Source organism: Salvelinus alpinus, chromosome 30 (genome assembly GCF_045679555.1).
Source record: "Salvelinus alpinus chromosome 30, SLU_Salpinus.1, whole genome shotgun sequence".
Lineage (NCBI taxonomy): Eukaryota > Metazoa > Chordata > Actinopteri > Salmoniformes > Salmonidae > Salvelinus > Salvelinus alpinus.
Genome location: NC_092115.1, coordinates 36,637,414 through 36,654,553, shown reverse-complemented (window position 1 = coordinate 36,654,553; position 17,140 = coordinate 36,637,414). Strand labels below are relative to the sequence as shown.

The following is a 17,140-nucleotide window of genomic DNA, read 5'->3' as shown; positions in this document are numbered from 1 at the left end:
TTGGTCACACTAAAAATCCATAAAGTAACCATGGTAACAGTCTGGTTAATGAAGCATAAACGAAGAGAGGCGAACACCTGACGCACTGCCAACTTGACGCACAGCCTGTCTACCTGCCTCCACCGTAAACAGCGCTAGGAGCTGAATCTTTTTGCTTCAATTGCACTTTTAAGTGGCACCAGTTTACTCTCATATTTCTAATAATGAGATTACGAAAAGGAATTATTTCATAACATTTTGAAGCTTGTAGTTGATATTGTGAGGACTGGTGAATCGAGGGATGAAGTTACCTGTCTGGGATCAGAGCCAGTGGGAGGCAGCCTGGTTGGTGTTATGGGGATTTGGTAAGATTTGGGAATGGGTTTTCAACAACAAATATATGTATATAGCTTTTATATCTGAGTGTGTATTTTTGTTGCATACCATGACACTATTAGGAAAGGGAGTGGTGGTGACAAGTGCTGAGCAACATTCACCATAGAAATGTGGTAGAGTAACATTCTTTGGAAAACAAAAAACACAGGCTATTTCCCTGCATCTTTTGTTTTGATTGATTAGTAATGAGTACGTTTTTGTAGCATGTATAGGCCCATACCTGTGTTAAAAGTAGGCTTTGTTTGTGGTGAGTAAGTGCACTTTTTGTCAGTGTGTTTGTGTATTAATGGCCTTAGCATGACTGCCAAACTGAGGTGTGATAAAGGCAAATGTCATGAACAGGAAAAGCAAGTTAAACAGCTTTGTGGCACATACTCTACCTCTGAGTCCCTGTGTGTATCTGTCTGTTTCCCACTTCCCTGTCTGTAAAATAGGTGTAATCATTCATGAGTGAAGGAATCATTAACTACAGACTGTCTATCCGCCCCAGACATTTCAAAGGGAAATGTTTGCTCTTGTTTATTATGATGATTATGCATTACTCTTTCTCACACCCCTTCTCACCCTTGTTTCTGTCTCTAACACACACAAACACACACACTCCTCTCTCACAAAAAGCAGCGTGTGTGAGGGGTGGGTTTGTGGAGCCTCCTCCATCCTTTGCCCTGCGGTCCATGACGGAGGATGAGACACGGCTGCCCTGTCAGTTCCAGGTTCAGGAGGACGAGCAGGTAGTTCAGGTCAGCTGGATCAAGGAGCTACCTGATGGCACCAAGGAACATATCATCACCGCCCACCGCACAGAGGGACACACAGGTTGGTACACCATGCCCTCACACATCACGTAATCACTCAATCACTATCATACTGTTGTTTTCTTGCATTTGTTTACAATGACTGATGTTTACCAGAAACAAATCTGTCCCTTTGTCTCGTGTCTTGTTTTTGTATCAGAGTTTGGGCGGTACTCTGGGAGAGTGAGGTTTGAGAGCAGTCGCTCCATGGTGAACTCTGCTCTGCTCATCCTGACCACGGAGGAGTCTGATGAGGGGAAATACATCTGTCACATCAGCACATTCCCCTATGGGAACTTTGAGAGGAAGCTGTCACTCACTGTGTGGAGTAAGACACATTTCTTTAACCATCCTCCTTTTCATCCTAGATGTAAACCAAGTTACTATTTTCATTGTTATAATCATCATAGTAATTTCCACTGAAGGAACTCTCTCAGTTCTGACTGACCAAAGCCTTACTTAAAAACTCTATTTAACTGTATAAAATGCAATCTAATATACCTCAGCTTGACCGTGCCCCTCTCCCTCCCTTCCCCCCAGCCTTCCCCATCTCCTCTCTGGACCCGGTGGTTCTGGAGGAGGGCCAGTCCTTCCACGTGGCTGCCTCCTGCCGCTCCGTGGCCCGCCCTCCACCCCGCCTGACCTGGGACACGGACCTTCCTGGCCAGGCCCAGAACCGCAGCTCCGAGGGCGGGGCTGTGTCCACCCACTTCTCCCTGCACCCCCTGAGGAGCATGAATGGCATGCGGTTGGACTGCCTGGTCTGGCACCCTGCTCTGGAACAACCCCGCAGGATCAGCAACCGCCTGGTGGTGCAATGTGAGTTTACCCTCGGCTGTCACCATGGGCAGGTGGTAACTAGATGGCCATGCTAGGATTAAAGTGACATTGTTTGTGTTGATAGTTCCCCCAGATGCATCTGTCACCGGCTTTGATGGCAACTGGTACATGGGACTGAAGGAAGCTGAACTCCGTTGTGAGTCTGGAGGAAACCCCAAACCAAAGAACTTCACCTGGACCAGGTATTACCTGTCTGACTGACTGTCTTTGTTTCTGTCTATGTATTATTTGCCTAATGTAACACAATCTGCATTATAAAATATACTATACAAATACTGGCGTGAAAAATATACACACACACACACACACACACACACACACACACACACACACACACACACACACACACACACACACACACACACACACACACACACACACACACACACACACACACATACAAAGAAGAGTATGTCAATTAGGAGGGTGCCTTTCTCTCTTTGTTCCATTCAAGAATAAATAAAAGACATCGTGTCCAGTTACAGAATAAGAAAACCGATTGGGAGAGAGACATTTTCACATGAGTGAGGGAGCCATGGAGGGAGGGGGAAGAGTTGGAGGCGCATCTTAAGCACTTTATCAAATATCACTCTAATACGCAGTAAAACACAGGGTCTGCACATAATTAAAGATTCTTCTGCGAGCATTACAATAATGACAGAACACACAATTAAATACTCACTATTGCAGTATGATAAAAATCCATGAATCTGTTTCTGCAGTAGTTAGATATAATTGAAGGAGATACAGTGGGGAGAACAAGTATTTGATACACTGCCGATTTTGCAGGTTTTCCTACTTACAAAGCATGTAGAGGTCTGTAATTTTTATCATAGGTACACTTCAACTATGAGAGACGGAATCTAAAACAAAAATCCAGAAAATCACATTGTATGATTTTTAAGTAATTAATTTGCATTTTATTGCATGACATAAGTATTTGATACATCAGAAAAGCAGTACTTAATATTTGGTACAGAAACCTTTGTTTGCAATTACAGAGATCATACGTTTCCTGTAGTTCTTGACTAGGTTTGCACACACTGCAGCAGGGATTTTGGCCCACTCCTCCCTACAGATCTTCTCCAGATCCTTCAGGTTTCGGGGCTGTCGCTGGGCAATACGGAGTTTCAGCTCCCTCCAAAGATTTTCTATTGGGTTCAGGTCTGGAGACTGGCTAGGCCACTCCAGGACCTTGAGATGCTTCTTACGGAGCCACTCCTTAGTTGCCATGGCTGTGTGCTTCGTGTCGTTGTCATGCTGGAAGACCCAGCCACGACCCATCTTCAATGCTCTTACTGAGGGAAGGAGGTTGTTGGCCAAGATCTCGCGATACATGGCCCCATCCATCCTCCCCTCAATACGGTGCAGTCGTCCTGTCCCCTTTGCAGAAAAGCATCCCCAAAGAATGATGTTTCCACCTCCATGCTTCACGGTTGGGATGGTGTTCTTGGGGTTGTACTCATACTTCTTCTTCCTCCAAACACGGCGAGTGGAGTTAGACCAAAAAGCTCTATTTTTGTCTCATCAGACCACATGACCTTCTCCCATTCCTCCTCTGGATCATCCAGATGGTCATTGGCAAACTTCAGACAGGCCTGGACATGCACTGGCTTAAGCAGGGGGACCTTGCGTGCGCTGCAGGATTTTAATCCATGACGGCGTAGTGTGTTACTAATGGTTTTCTTTGAGACTGTGGTCCCAGCTCTCTTCAGGTCATTGACCAGGTCCTGCCGTGTAGTTCTGGGCTGATCCCTCACCTTCCTCATGATCATTGATGCCCCACGAGGTGAAATCTTGCATGGAGCCCCAGACCGAGGGTGATTGACCGTCATCTTGAACTTCTTCCATTTTCTAATAATTGCGCCAACAGTTGTTTCCTTCTCACCAAGCTGCTTGCCTATTGTCCTGTAGCCCATCCCAGCCTTGTGCAGGTCTACAATTTTATCCCTGATGTCCTTACACAGCTCTCTGGTCTTGGCCATTGTGGAGAGGTTGGAATCTGTTTGATTGAGTGTGTGGACAGGTGTCTTTCATACAGGTAACGAGTTCAAACAGGTGCAGTTAATACAGGTAATGAGTGGAGAACAGGAGGGCTTCTTAAAGAAAAACTAACAGGTCTGTGAGAGCCGGAATTCTTACTGGTTGGTAGGTGATCAAATACTTATGTCATGCAATAAAATGCAAATTAATTATTTAAACATCATACAATGTGATTTTCTGGATTTTTGTTTTAGATTCCGTCTCTCACAGTTGAAGTGTACCTATGATAAAAATTACAGACCTCTACATGCTTTGTAAGTAGGAAAACCTGCAAAATCGGCAGTGTATCAAATACTTGTTCTCCCCACTGTATACTTTTCCAAAATTGCTCTAAATGTATATAAAGTATCACATTTGGCATGTTGTTAAAAATGTAATGAATTTTAATGAAAAGAAACTGGATCCTGACCACTTGGTGATAGGGTTTCCCTATCAGTAGTATTATTCTCAAACATATATTCAATGTCAGATGTAATCTCTGGCGTTGATTCCATTATGAAGGATTGGTTAGAAGGTTGGGCTGAGTGAGGACAGAAATGTGAGAAGTTCCTTGTTGGGGTGAACAGTAAAATGGTAACCCGGCTGGGCACAGTGAAACTAGGGCAACGTGAGCCCTCTCAGTGGACCTAGTTCCTGGTGGGATCAGATACTTGCTCTCTATTATAGTCCCTAGGACATCTGAGCTTATTCCGGGGCCTCCTACTTCATAGTAGGGACAAGGGGTCGTCCGAGTCAAGACCGAGACCAGAAAAATGCGAGTCCAATTCAAGACCATGATTGTAATTTGTCAAATCACCACCATAATAAGAGTTCAAAATGTCCAGTATTTCTGGGTTCATATTTCAGAACAACATATAGATTCTTTAGACATTCAGAATAGTGAAAAAATCCATGCCGAGGGAAAATATAGCCGAACTACAAATTATTACTAACCCAAACACAGTGGGGAACAATTGGCCTTATATGCCTTCAGAGAAGGGCTAAGGATTTATAAAATAATTATAATAATATAATTAGATTATTATTTTCAATAATGTTCTGATCTAATCTCTAGTCAATGGCTGATTTAGCTAGCTAGATTTATCTCCCAAGAGACCTGCAAAGAAAAATCCTGACTGGATCTTTTTTCTCTTCAGTGTTAACAATTTCCAACACAAACTGAAGAGAAAAAAGATCCAGTCAGGATTTTTCTTTGCAGGTCTCTTGGGAGATAAATCTAGCTAGCTAAATCAGCCATTGACTAGGCCATAAGAATATACAGTAGATAAAGACATTAGGGCAACATTTAGTGGCGTGACAGTGGAACCAACCAATCACATTTTGACTTAATGGGAGGGACCGTTTTTACAAAAACGTATGCCTTCTTTAACTAGTTTGTAGTGGCTGCAGCAGGTGTTATCAAAGAGGATGTTGTTGCTTATTTGTTAGCTTCTCCCTTTTCAAGAATAACTTTAAACAAGAAGTTAAGTTTCAAATTATCATCATCTGGTGAGTGGAACTGGGTTTATTGCAGCGCACTTCCTGTTGTTAGTCATCTCTTTGAAAATAGCTTGTGTGTGAAATATTGTTGCATTTAAATTGGAACTGACAGCATTTTAGCCACATCTGTTCATATACACTCCCAGGAAAAATATCACACTTTTAAAACATTTGCTGACACTTAGATATGGTAATTTTCACGTTTTCATACATTCTTAGAATGTTTGGGAATTATGTATACTAAGGCATTTGTGAAAATTATATAGCAGTATAGAGAGGGAAAGTGGCTGTATGTTTGGACAATTAATAGACACTGCAGTAAATAAAACCGAATAAAAACACCTGTGTTGTCCAGGACTGGAGTCTACACAGACCGGTGCTCTATAGCCAATCAGAGCTACAGTAGGCCTTTATGTAAACAAGCCATTTGCCACAAGGGCCTGCCATAATTCACTTTGAACTGGACTGTGTGTTTACAGGCAGTAGGGCCTGTCATCATTCACTATGAACTGGACTGTGTGTTTACAGGCAGTCGCGACAGCGTGACTTTAGATAATTAGAATGCATTCACCAAAAGCTACAAAATACACCTAAAAGGATTTCTGCAAAGATGTAAACACCACGGGAGTCCTCTTACATTTGGAAACTTTATAGTCCTATTGATCAAACAACCATGAAATGGTAGGCTCTCTCTCTATTATGCACATCAACAACTAATGCTAACAAGAGCCAGATGAACTAAAACTAATAAATTAACATTAAAAACCCTGTCAAACTTTTTCAGCCAGTTGACCGTCAAAATTGCACTGATAAACGATGGGGAATTGTAGCCTCCTCGTCCTTCTGCAGCTTGCCTGCCAATGCATGCTTGTCCCAACCAAGCACCCAAGCTAACTGGGTAAAGTTGGCTAGCTTGCTACTTCCAGACACAAATGAGAGAACAACTGACCATTTTACTCGCCATAGAAGAGCTGGTTAGGCTGTTTACATGTTATCTAGAGCGTTCTTGACTAATTATTACTTTTTTTGCCTACATTTACTGACACCGGTCAAATTCAGCAGGTGTTCTGTGATCTGGCACACTCAGACGAGAGTGCTCTGACATCGGAGTAGATAGCCAGAGTAAATTTGTGAACGAAAGAGATATGCTAACTGTATAATAGTCATTCAAGTTCTTGCTAGCTAACTAAATGACACCTGCATCTCTAGCTGTGTATAGTCACCGAAAAACTATATGAGGGGGAAAAGTCACTCACCCACCCCTCCAAGGCATTACATGACATCCTCCTAGCAGCTAGCTAGCTATCTAGCTAACGTTAGGCTCCGTGTTTTTAGCTCGATACATAAATAGATACACTAGCCTATTAACCACGTTATGACTGACTTGTGATCATTGCTCTTCCTAGTTTGATTGTCTTGACATTCCCATCCTTAGTTACATTTCTCAGTTTTTGTCCAAAATATTGAGTCATTGAAACTGAAATGGTGCATCCCGAATGGTGGCAGCAAACAATGTACCAGGCCAGCTGTGATTTACAATCTGATAGCAATATTTTTTAGATAACAAAGTATTGGTGAATTATATTAATCATGCGTTGAACTGCATCCATCTATTCTGCCAACAATGCCTTAGTGTACATCATGGAACGTTGAGTCAAATATAACCTATTTTTAAAACATCTTATAAAGTTGATTTTGTAGCAGGAACTGGGAATGTTGTATGTTTTACTGATATTATGATTGTCTGTTTGTTTCATATCTGCAAAGTAGTTAAAACACTGTCAGTTCCACTGTAAACTTCAGGTCACCGGTTACTTTTTGTGCTAAACGTGAATTTCTTTGCAATGGGAAGTAGTAGTTGTACGTTTCGATTGGGACATGCTTAATGGTTGTGATTTTGTATTCTGATTGGGACCTACTGGCTTATTATGTCTGAGTTTATGGACTGCTTATCCCAAACATCATGCTGTGTGTGACTGCTGTCTTTCTATCAGTCCTATGCAGTGGTGTAGTGGTGACTGAAGAAGGTGGTATAGTCTAATTTTGTCAAAAAAGTTCCCAAATGGCCCGCCCAGCAAAGTAAAGACACCCTGTGTGAAACATCCTATGTTTTTTTTAATGAGTTTTCCTATAGATTTTTCAGATTTACACTCTCAAAATCCCACTTTTTTTAATAGAAAAAGGACAAAAATGTGATGGTCTAAGTCCACAACAATGCTTAAACCACATCAGTCTGATTGGGTGGGCCTGTGTCCAACCAGCCCCATCCATGTGTACACCCCTGATGCAAACAGTTCATGATGACAATTGCGCATCACAAATAGCCTACTAACCAACGCTTTGGACTAAACTTTTTAAATTCCTGGTTTGCATACCCATTCTTGCCTTAGTTGGCATTTACTGGTCAATATCATAAGTTGAAACGTTTTTCCTACGCTACCGATGTCATTCTTCTGTGAGCTGCTCCATGTCAAACCAGCTGAGAGCTGTACTCTCTTGCTGCCTGCAGATGATATTCCTACAGATGATATTGGTATTACGGTTGCTGTCCTTTCAGAATCACAAACCTGTCACACACTGAAGACCTATAGGTTCACCACTGTACTAACCTGTCACACACTGAAGGCCTATAGGTCCACCACTGTACTAACCTGTCACACACTGAAGGCCTATAGGTTCACCACTGCGCAAACATGTTTATAATAGATATAAAGACTGTTAAGATATAAATGTTTCAAGAAAGGAGTGTATATATTTGGCCGGCCGAAGCGGTTTTATGCGCTGACTGAATTGAAGCTGATAATTAAGAGTTTTTTACTCAAAGAAATTACGAGTCCTTACTGTCCGAGACCTAGTCAAGACCGAGTACAAATGTATCCGACACTGAGACACTCAATATGTGGTGTGTGGACCGAGACACTCAATATGTGGTGTGTGGACTGAGACACTCAATATGTGGTGTGTGGACCGAGACACTCAATATGCTGTGTGTGGACCGAGACACTCAATATGTGTTGTGTGGACCGAGACACTCAATATGTGTTGTGTGGACCGAGACACTCAATATGTGTTGTGTGGACCGAGACACTCAATATGTGGTGTGTGGACCGAGACACTCAATATGTGGTGTGTGGACCGAGACACTCAATATGTGTTGTGTGGACTGAGACACTCAATATGTGGTGTGTGGACCGAGACACTCAATATGTGTTGTGTGGACCGAGACACTCAATATGTGTTGTGTGGACCGAGACACTCAATATGTGGTGTGTGGACCGAGACACTCAATATGTGGTGTGTGGACCGAGACACTCAATATGTGTTGTGTGGACCGAGACACTCAATATATGGTGTGTGGACCGAGACACTCAATATGTGTTGTGTGGACCGAGACACTCAATATGTGGTGTGTGGACCGAGACACTCAATATGTGGTGTGTGGACCGAGACACTCAATATGTGGTGTGTGGACCGAGACACTCAATATGTGTTGTGTGGACCGAGACACTCAATATATGGTGTGTGGACCGAGACACTCAATATGTGGTGTGTGGACCGAGACACTCAATATGTGGTGTGTGGACCGAGACACTCAATATGTGGTGTGTGGACCGAGACACTCAATATGTGTTGTGTGGACTGAGACACTCAATATGTGGTGTGTGGACCGAGACACTCAATATGTGTTGTGTGGACCGAGACACTCAATATGTGTTGTGTGGACCGAGACACTCAATATGTGTTGTGTGGACCGAGACACTCAATATGTGGTGTGTGGACCGAGACACTCAATATGTGTTGTGTGGACCGAGACACTCAATATGTGTTGTGTGGACCGAGACACTCAATATGTGGTGTGTGGACCGAGACACTCAATATGTGGTGTGTGGACCGAGACACTCAATATGTGGTGTGTGGACCGAGACACTCAATATGTGTTGTGTGGACCGAGACACTCAATATGTGGTGTGTGGACCGAGACACTCAATATGTGGTGTGTGGACCGAGACACTCAATATGTGTTGTGTGGACCGAGACACTCAATATGTGTTGTGTGGACCGAGACACTCAATATGTGGTGTGTGGACCGAGACACTCAATATGTGGTGTGTGGACCGAGACACTCAATATGTGTTGTGTGGACCGAGACACTCAATATATGGTGTGTGGACCGAGACACTCAATATGTGTTGTGTGGACCGAGACACTCAATATGTGGTGTGTGGACCGAGACACTCAATATGTGGTGTGTGGACCGAGACACTCAATATGTGGTGTGTGGACCGAGACACTCAATATGTGTTGTGTGGACCGAGACACTCAATATATGGTGTGTGGACCGAGACACTCAATATGTGTTGTGTGGACCGAGACACTCAATATGTGGTGTGTGGACCGAGACACTCAATATGTGTTGTGTGGACCGAGACACTCAATATGTGTTGTGTGGACCGAGACACTCAGTATGTGTTGTGTGGACCGAGACACTCAGTATGTGTTGTGTGGACCGAGACACTCAATATGTGTTGTGTGGACCGAGACACTCAATATGTGTTGTGTGGACCGAGACACTCAATATGTGTTGTGTGGACCGAGACACTCAATATGTGTTGTGTGGACCGAGACACTCAATATGTGTTGTGTGGACCGAGACACTCAATATGTGTTGTGTGGACCGAGACACTCAATATGTGTTGTGTGGACCGAGACACTCAATATGTGGTGTGTGGACCGAGACACTCAATATGTGGTCTCGAGTACTACAACACTGGCTAAAACACCTAACCAACGCACGCTGACCTATTGTTTTGATTTAATTACAGGCTACTACTGTGGCTTAGCTGACATTCTTGTCAGAGCTTTAAATTCCGGTAGTGTCTAGTTGAACAAAAGGCTTTTAATGTTGTTTTTTCATGATTTGTGTTAAAACTGTTGAATTGAGAATTGAACAACCCTGCCCTTACAAAAAAAAATGTTTTGAAACTGCAGTTGAATATTGTATTTTGTAGGCAGTAATTGTAAATGAGAATTTGTTCTTCACTGACGAGCCTATTTAAATAAAAAATTAAAAAACACACTCATCATGACTCATGGAATAGCAGACCCACTGTGTGAAACAATGGCTATGTCCACAACTGCAGGTATACTGCAAGCTTTTTTTCTTAAGGGTACCCACTGTGTCTGCCTTCGTGGACATAGCCATTGTTTCATGCAGTGAGTCTGCTATTCCATGAGTCATGATGAGTGTGTTTTTATTTATTTTTTATTTAAATAGGCTCGTCAGTTAAGAACAAATTCTCATTTACAATGACGGTCTACGAACAGTGGGTTAACTGCCTTGTTCAGGGGCAGAACGACAGATTCTTACCTTGTCGGCTCAGGGATTCGATCTAGCAACCTTTCGGTTTCTAGCCCAATGATCTAACCACTATGCTACCTGCCGCCCCAGGTAGCTTTGTGCTATGTTGAGTAGGTTACATGAGTACATTGTTGAGAGGATTAGTATTAATGTGGGCATTCCTGTTTTCTGCTATTCTTTAATCCCCTGTATGTGGGTACATTTGTCTCCGTCTGCAGGGATGGTAAGGCTCTGCCAGATGGCCTGACTGTGGATGGAGCAAGGCTTCTGTTTGGCCGAGCCCTGAGCCTGAATGACACTGGAGTTTATGAATGTGTGGTGAACAACGGCGTTGGGACAAGGAAAGTAAAATGTAACATCACAGTTACAGGTAAGGGGAAATAGGCAAAGTTATTCCTGTATTTTGGGGAGATCTGAACAGAAAAACATGACACTGGTCACTACACCGGATTAGTAATATTTGTAACATTGCTGCCCCCTTGTGATAATAATCTGAAATACAGATGTCACTAAAGTTGCAACAAAACTGCATCCTATATACATGGCACTGCAATCGCTACCTTTGGTTGTTTGTGGTTACAATTTTGTGTGCATTCCCTCTTTCCTTCCCACTCCCTCACTCAGAGACATCTCGGAGTGTGCAGGAAGTGATCTTTGACACTCTAGTGATGATCATTATAGCTGTGGCTGCTGGGGTGTTGGTCATCGTCATGATCATCGTCATCATTTTAGTCAACCGATACCACAGACGCAAAAACAGCAAATTAGAGATGGAGCTTAGTAAAAGGATGTGAGTTGATTTCCATAATACTTTGAACCCCCCCCCCCCCCCTATCCTTAAATACTCAAATCGCCCTCAGTTTCTGAAATGCTCTCTTTCACAGGTTAGAAATCAACAATCTCTCCAGACAGGCCTCCTCCAGGAGACTCAACTCTGTCAGCACAGACCCCAGAGGACAGGTGCAGAGTACTTTAAATTCGAACGCTTGTTTGCTCTTATTTTAAGTTATTAGTTATCGTCTACTTGTGAATGAGTGTCTGCCAGCAATAATTATTGTCTTTCTCTACTTTTCACCCCACCCACAGAATGAAGACTGTACACAACTCAGACTAGACAGTAGAATGAAAAAAAGCCTAATGTCCCTTGAGGTGAGAGTTCATAAAAGCTTCAACAATATTATACATTTATAACATTATGTACAGTATCATACTGATTTCATTGATGTTTAATCTGTGGATTATTGCGATCCCTCTCGTTAGGACCATCCCATCTACAAAGGCAGTCAATCCACCCTCGGTGGGAAGTGGGGGACGGTTCGAGAGGATGATTTGGACTACATAGGCCGCCCCGTCCTGTACCAATCTAGCTGGCGCGAGTGCAGAGAGAGTACGAGGGGGGCTGAGATGGAGGGAGAAAGGGAAGAGCGCAGACGAAGGGTGGAGTCGTACCTAAAGAGCAGCAATATGTCCCTGGTGTGTATTTGTGTCCGAGAGAGGAAGAGGATACGTGAAAGTTTGAAAATGCACACTAAGTTTACTCTGTAATAACTGAAAGGCCTATCTGTTTCTCTCAATGCCACACAATATGTGCCTCTCTATTTCTCAGGACTCTGGCCTTCCTTCCTCCCTTGTCCCCATGAAGCCCCAGGATCATGATGGCAGTGTGGGGCCCACAGAAATCCCCCCAATGCTCAGCGACCTAGGTGGCCAGAGGGAAGGCATGACGGAAGGGGAAGACTGGAGCGACAGACAGGACGTGCTGGAGGTTGACGAGGCTGACTGTGACAACAGTTCATACCAGATCTCAGAGGCACTCTCCAACCACTTCCACTACAGTAACGGGTTCCTGCGGCCCAAACCACACTCCAACGCCATCCTCCTACACCCCAGAGGACAGAACATATAGACAGGGGTGAAAGGAGTTTGTTGAAAAGGGAACTGCCCTCTGCTCCACCCTAACCCAATGGTCATGGAGGCCTGTTATATTGTAGCATCGCTTTGTCAACTGTAAACCTAGTCTTGTCTAAGCACTTATCAGTTGTGCTTGTGCTGTCATTTTAGCTAACCTTATAGTTCTGATATACTAAATATACCCTACCCTTGTGCGTTAATGTTATTTTCATGTTTCTTTCTATTTAAAAAAATCAAAAGGGCTGTTTGAGAGAATTCTCATGTTTATTCATAAAAATGTATGCACTGGTAAAAGCATGTCCACTGTCGTTTTTCTCTCCAGATGTGTTAGTCTCTGGCATAGTTTTAAAAAGACGATGGAGATCTGGCTCTAGATATCGTTGTTCCTTTTAAAAGGTTACAAGCAGGAGGCTGTGATCCCTCCCTACAGTATATTAGCACCACTAGTGTAACAGTTGTGGTAGGGGATCACTGCTCTCACTTTACAAAATAGAAAGACAAAAGTAACACTGCTGCTTTCTGCACGTGTCTTGACTGTCTTCTCATAAACTCTGTTCACAGTCATTGGTAAAATGTTTGTCAATAGCTAGGTTTCCATCCAATTGGCGACAGATTTTCATGTGAATATTCTTGAATCCGAATAAAATATTTGCATTTCCAACGTGTTTACCCCAAACTGACTTGTTTTCATGTACCGAATAAAAATCTAAAGTTCAATGCGTTTCCATCACATTTTCAACTACAAAACAGTCGTGTTATATAGCAAATATGCCTACTCTGGTCTTGGCATGTGCGCTAGAGCCAACAGCTCGCAGATACAGTGCGGGTAGGGTAGTCTACATGATGAGATTATGGATATTTGACAAACACGGCAGTCAAGCGTTGATCATCATGTCACCAGAATAAGACCCTCGATATTTATTGGAAAGGAGCATCAAGATCACCGTGCACTTTCATCACCTTCCCACTGGGCATAGACAATTTCAACGTCTAGTTTATATTTACATTTGGTTGTCAACTACTGTGAAATGTCACCATGTCATTAGATTTAGGTTAAAAGTTGGATGAAAAATACAATTTCGTTACAGTTCTGACTTTTGGCAAATCCAATCAGTTTTCCATGTTGATTCAACGTCATCAGATTACATTTTTGTTGTTGAAATAACATGGAAACAATGATGCAACCAGTTTTTGCCCATTGGGCTGTGAAGTTTATAACTTAATCTGTAGCCTAATAAACTGCATGGTTTCACAAGTCGTATGGGAGGACCACCCACAATATAATTGTGACTCCAAGTTTACTTTGGTATGGTTATTATATTAATATTTGCACATAAAGGTGTTTCCACTGTCATTTCTCACATAATACATTTTACAGACACAAAAAGGTAGAACAAACAAATTATCTGTCAGAATTTATGAAATTGCACTGAAACATCACAGCCGTGATTTTGTTTTAATATGGTAAGACTTTACTCGCATAAAAACTGGATGGAAACGTGGTTAATGAGGTTGTTTCATAATGTGTGGGGCGTGCCCCAGCTGGTTTCTCTAGAATGTTCTTAATTGTCTCGTCATGGTGATGACCATCAGTAGACTGTTTGCTTTGCTCTGAGACCCCTGTGTACTCGCTGGTGTGTGCGGAGATTACTCTGCTGAGCAAAACACCTCCCACATGTCACACAGTTGTACGGTTTCTCTCCCGTATGAATCCGTTGATGCATCTCCAAGTGGCTGACCCAGTCAAAGCTCTTTCCGCAAAAGGTGCAAACAAACCGCTTCTCTCCTGCTGAGGTTCCCTGTGGGGCTACTTTTGCTGAGTTGAAACCATTTGGGGCAAACGAGAATACATTGTTTAGCCAAACATTGGAATATGCCCCACTCTCATTGGCTCGCGTTTGTTTGTCTGATGGCAGTCTGGTAGTAGTTCCATCCTCCCTTCTCTCTGGGTGCATAGTTTGCTCTCTGTGCTGACCTGGTTGTGCCTGAACCAAATCTGTAGAGGTCCTACTTCGGTCATTCCAAACAGACTGTGCTCGCATCTCTTCTTTCATTAGTCTGTTTATGTACCCCATCTCTGATGATGGATCGCTATCCAGACCCTGCACTGCACTTTGAATAAGCTGTATGTCTGTATTGAGATCCTGTGTATATTGTTCCGTACCATATGAGCAATCTGGACCCTCAGAGTCACAGTTGATCTCTGATACAGACGCCCACAGCTGACTCTCTCGGTCATCCATGGCAAACTCCGTTTCCTGATGATCTGATCTCTCTGTACCATGTTCACTTCCTGATGTATGTAGTGAAATAACATCATACTCCTCCTCTTGCTCGGTCTTCACCACTAATTCTCTTTCACTACCCTTCTCCTCTTGGTAGCCAGACCTGTACTGTTCATTAAGACCCTCTACTGATTCTTTAGGTGGCTGTGGTCTATTTTGATCCAGTTGTTTGTCTTTAGGTGTGAACACTTTGTCTCTCGCGGTCTGCTCAAATGAAGTCCTTTCACCAGCATCCTTATCAGACCCCTTGGACCCTAGGAAAGGTTTAAATGAACTGTCAGTATATGTCAAAAACTATGTAAAAGTTCAGAGAGCACTGAGCAATTGAACAAGGTCAACAACTGAAATCAATTATCTACACTAACTAGGCATAAATGTCAGTCATATTGTTAATACTTTATCTTTTTGAAGAATTTACCCTTTAGTTGAGATGGACAGAAACACATTTCAGATAGGTCTACTCAAATGCACCTTTCAAGTGCTAGTCTGAACTAGGAAAGTCGGAAATGTCCACCTTGCTAACTGGTAGTAGTAACGCATCATCAAGTTGGAAATTTCCGAGTTTCTTAGTTCCGACTAGCATGTGAACATGGCATACCTGAACCAGGACCTGGGCTTGGGGATAAACTCCTAATCGGAGGTAGGAAACGCGGACATTTCCGACTTGCTGGTTCGTTGAGCGCGGCACGTGTATCGCTACAACAGTTAGCGTGTCGGAAATGTCTGAGTTTTATTTTTCCGACTTGCAATAGAACGCGGCAAAAGTCCCATTAACTCTTCGAACGTTATGTCAAAATAGGTTCTGTACTCACCAAAATATGGAGTTTCGCAGAGCAGCTAATCATTACTGCCGTTACGCACGGTATGTTCTTCCAATAAAATCAATGACCTTTCGGAATATTGTAATGCTGGTGGATCAGCCTGCGAGACAGTAGTAATGAGTGATTTTATTGGAGGTGCCGAAGGTGGTTTTGGCGCATGCGGTAAAAAACGAAATAAAGTCTTATTTACCTTTTTTGGGAGTACATACCGTGCGTAAGGGCAGTAATGACTGTAGTTGTTCTGCATAACTCCATATGTTGCTGACTACCCAACGTGTTTTTTACATTATAACGTTTATGGAGCTGGTTAATGAGTCTTTAAATTGGAGGATCCTGGGCGTCAGAGTGCTCGTCATATGTATCGTCTCCTCAAGCCCATGTACTGGTTCATTCTAAACACAGCTAGCTAGTACAGTCTTAGAAATAAAATCCATGTATTATATTGCTATGAGTATAGTAAACACGAGCTGACTCACCCTGCTCTGTTCTGCTGGAAGACAAAGAGTATGTGGAATAACAGCCTGCTTCTCGCGCTTTGGACGTCGTCCTTTGCCGTTCGTTCTCCATAAACAATAATTTTCTTTTTAACGCTTCGATTTCATTTTCTCTTCGACACATTTCCAAGCGTAAAACAGTAAAACCATCATCGAACATTTTACTTATTTCTGCCACCGCAGCTTTGGCTAACACATCCATAACCGAGGTTAATTTGGTCTGAAAGGTAACACAATTGGTTATATTCTCCTGGAACAACATTTTATGTGACTACTGTTATGTTTCTAAAGATAATGTTCAGTCGGAAAAGACAATACAATAGCAAGCTACCAGAGACGGAAGAGGAAGCGACTCGCTGCTTTTTTTCCTGTTTCCATGGAAGTCAGACCCAGCTGCTATTGCATTGGTGTCTATGGGAGACACACCCAGTTAAGTATACTTTTTGGGAAGGTAAACTGCCTGAGTTAACTGTTAACCACTTTTGCTAGCTACCACCGATGGGTCTTTACTTCCGCGACAACAAAGGATGGGAGAAGCGCGTGGTCATATGATCATTAAAGAGTCCTACGGTGTCCGTAGAGGACATAAACAGACCGTGAGCTCACCTGTCTTTTCTGTAGCCAGATACATGGCACAGGCACGTAATACTGTTTCTTGCTGCTCAGGGAACAGACTACAGTACTATTGTCTCCTGAACCAATCTACCATTATGTACCATCATCACCAATTCAGACTGGT

General features: G+C 42.9%; 2 protein-coding genes across 3 annotated transcripts; one reads left to right on the top strand and one right to left on the bottom strand.

Annotated features, from left to right (window-relative positions):
* Nucleotides 1-95: 95 nt before the first annotated feature.
* Nucleotides 96-13,518, top strand: LOC139560279 (nectin-4-like). 2 transcript variants are annotated; one of them, XM_071376917.1, is made up of 11 exons: nucleotides 96-344; nucleotides 997-1,191; nucleotides 1,330-1,497; nucleotides 1,710-1,988; nucleotides 2,074-2,191; nucleotides 11,109-11,260; nucleotides 11,515-11,680; nucleotides 11,775-11,850; nucleotides 11,977-12,039; nucleotides 12,151-12,363; nucleotides 12,497-13,518. In XM_071376917.1, exons 1-11 carry the CDS (start codon nucleotides 281-283, stop codon nucleotides 12,794-12,796), a joined length of 1,794 nt encoding a protein of 597 aa, XP_071233018.1. In that variant the 5' UTR covers nucleotides 96-280; the 3' UTR covers nucleotides 12,797-13,518. The 2 variants fall into 2 exon arrangements, with proteins under 2 accessions (XP_071233018.1, XP_071233017.1); XM_071376916.1 differs by having other exon boundaries at nucleotides 139-344; nucleotides 994-1,191.
* On the bottom strand, nucleotides 13,047-16,930 carry LOC139560282 (zinc finger protein 24-like). The gene is made up of 2 exons (XM_071376921.1): nucleotides 16,384-16,930; nucleotides 13,047-15,340 (listed from the first exon to the last, which is right to left on the bottom strand). The coding sequence occupies exons 1-2, from the start codon at nucleotides 16,661-16,663 to the stop codon at nucleotides 14,391-14,393; spliced, it is 1,230 nt and encodes a 409-aa protein (XP_071233022.1). The 5' UTR covers nucleotides 16,664-16,930; the 3' UTR covers nucleotides 13,047-14,390.
* Nucleotides 16,931-17,140: the final 210 nt, after the last annotated feature.

Bases quoted from the DNA above. Each gene is read 5' to 3' on its own strand.
- LOC139560279 (XM_071376916.1), top strand. From the start codon at position 281: ATGAAGTTACCTGTCTGGGATCAGAGCCAGTGGGAGGCAGCCTGGTTG. The intron at 1,192-1,329 runs GTTGGTACACCA...TTTTTGTATCAG, and splicing joins CCGCACAGAGGGACACACAG to AGTTTGGGCGGTACTCTGGG. The intron at 1,989-2,073 runs GTGAGTTTACCC...TTGTGTTGATAG, and splicing joins CAACCGCCTGGTGGTGCAAT to TTCCCCCAGATGCATCTGTC.
- LOC139560282 (XM_071376921.1), bottom strand. From the start codon at position 16,663: ATGTTGTTCCAGGAGAATATAACCAATTGTGTTACCTTTCAGACCAAA. The intron at 15,341-16,383 runs GTGAGTCAGCTC...AACCTTTCCTAG, and splicing joins TTCCAGCAGAACAGAGCAGG to GGTCCAAGGGGTCTGATAAG.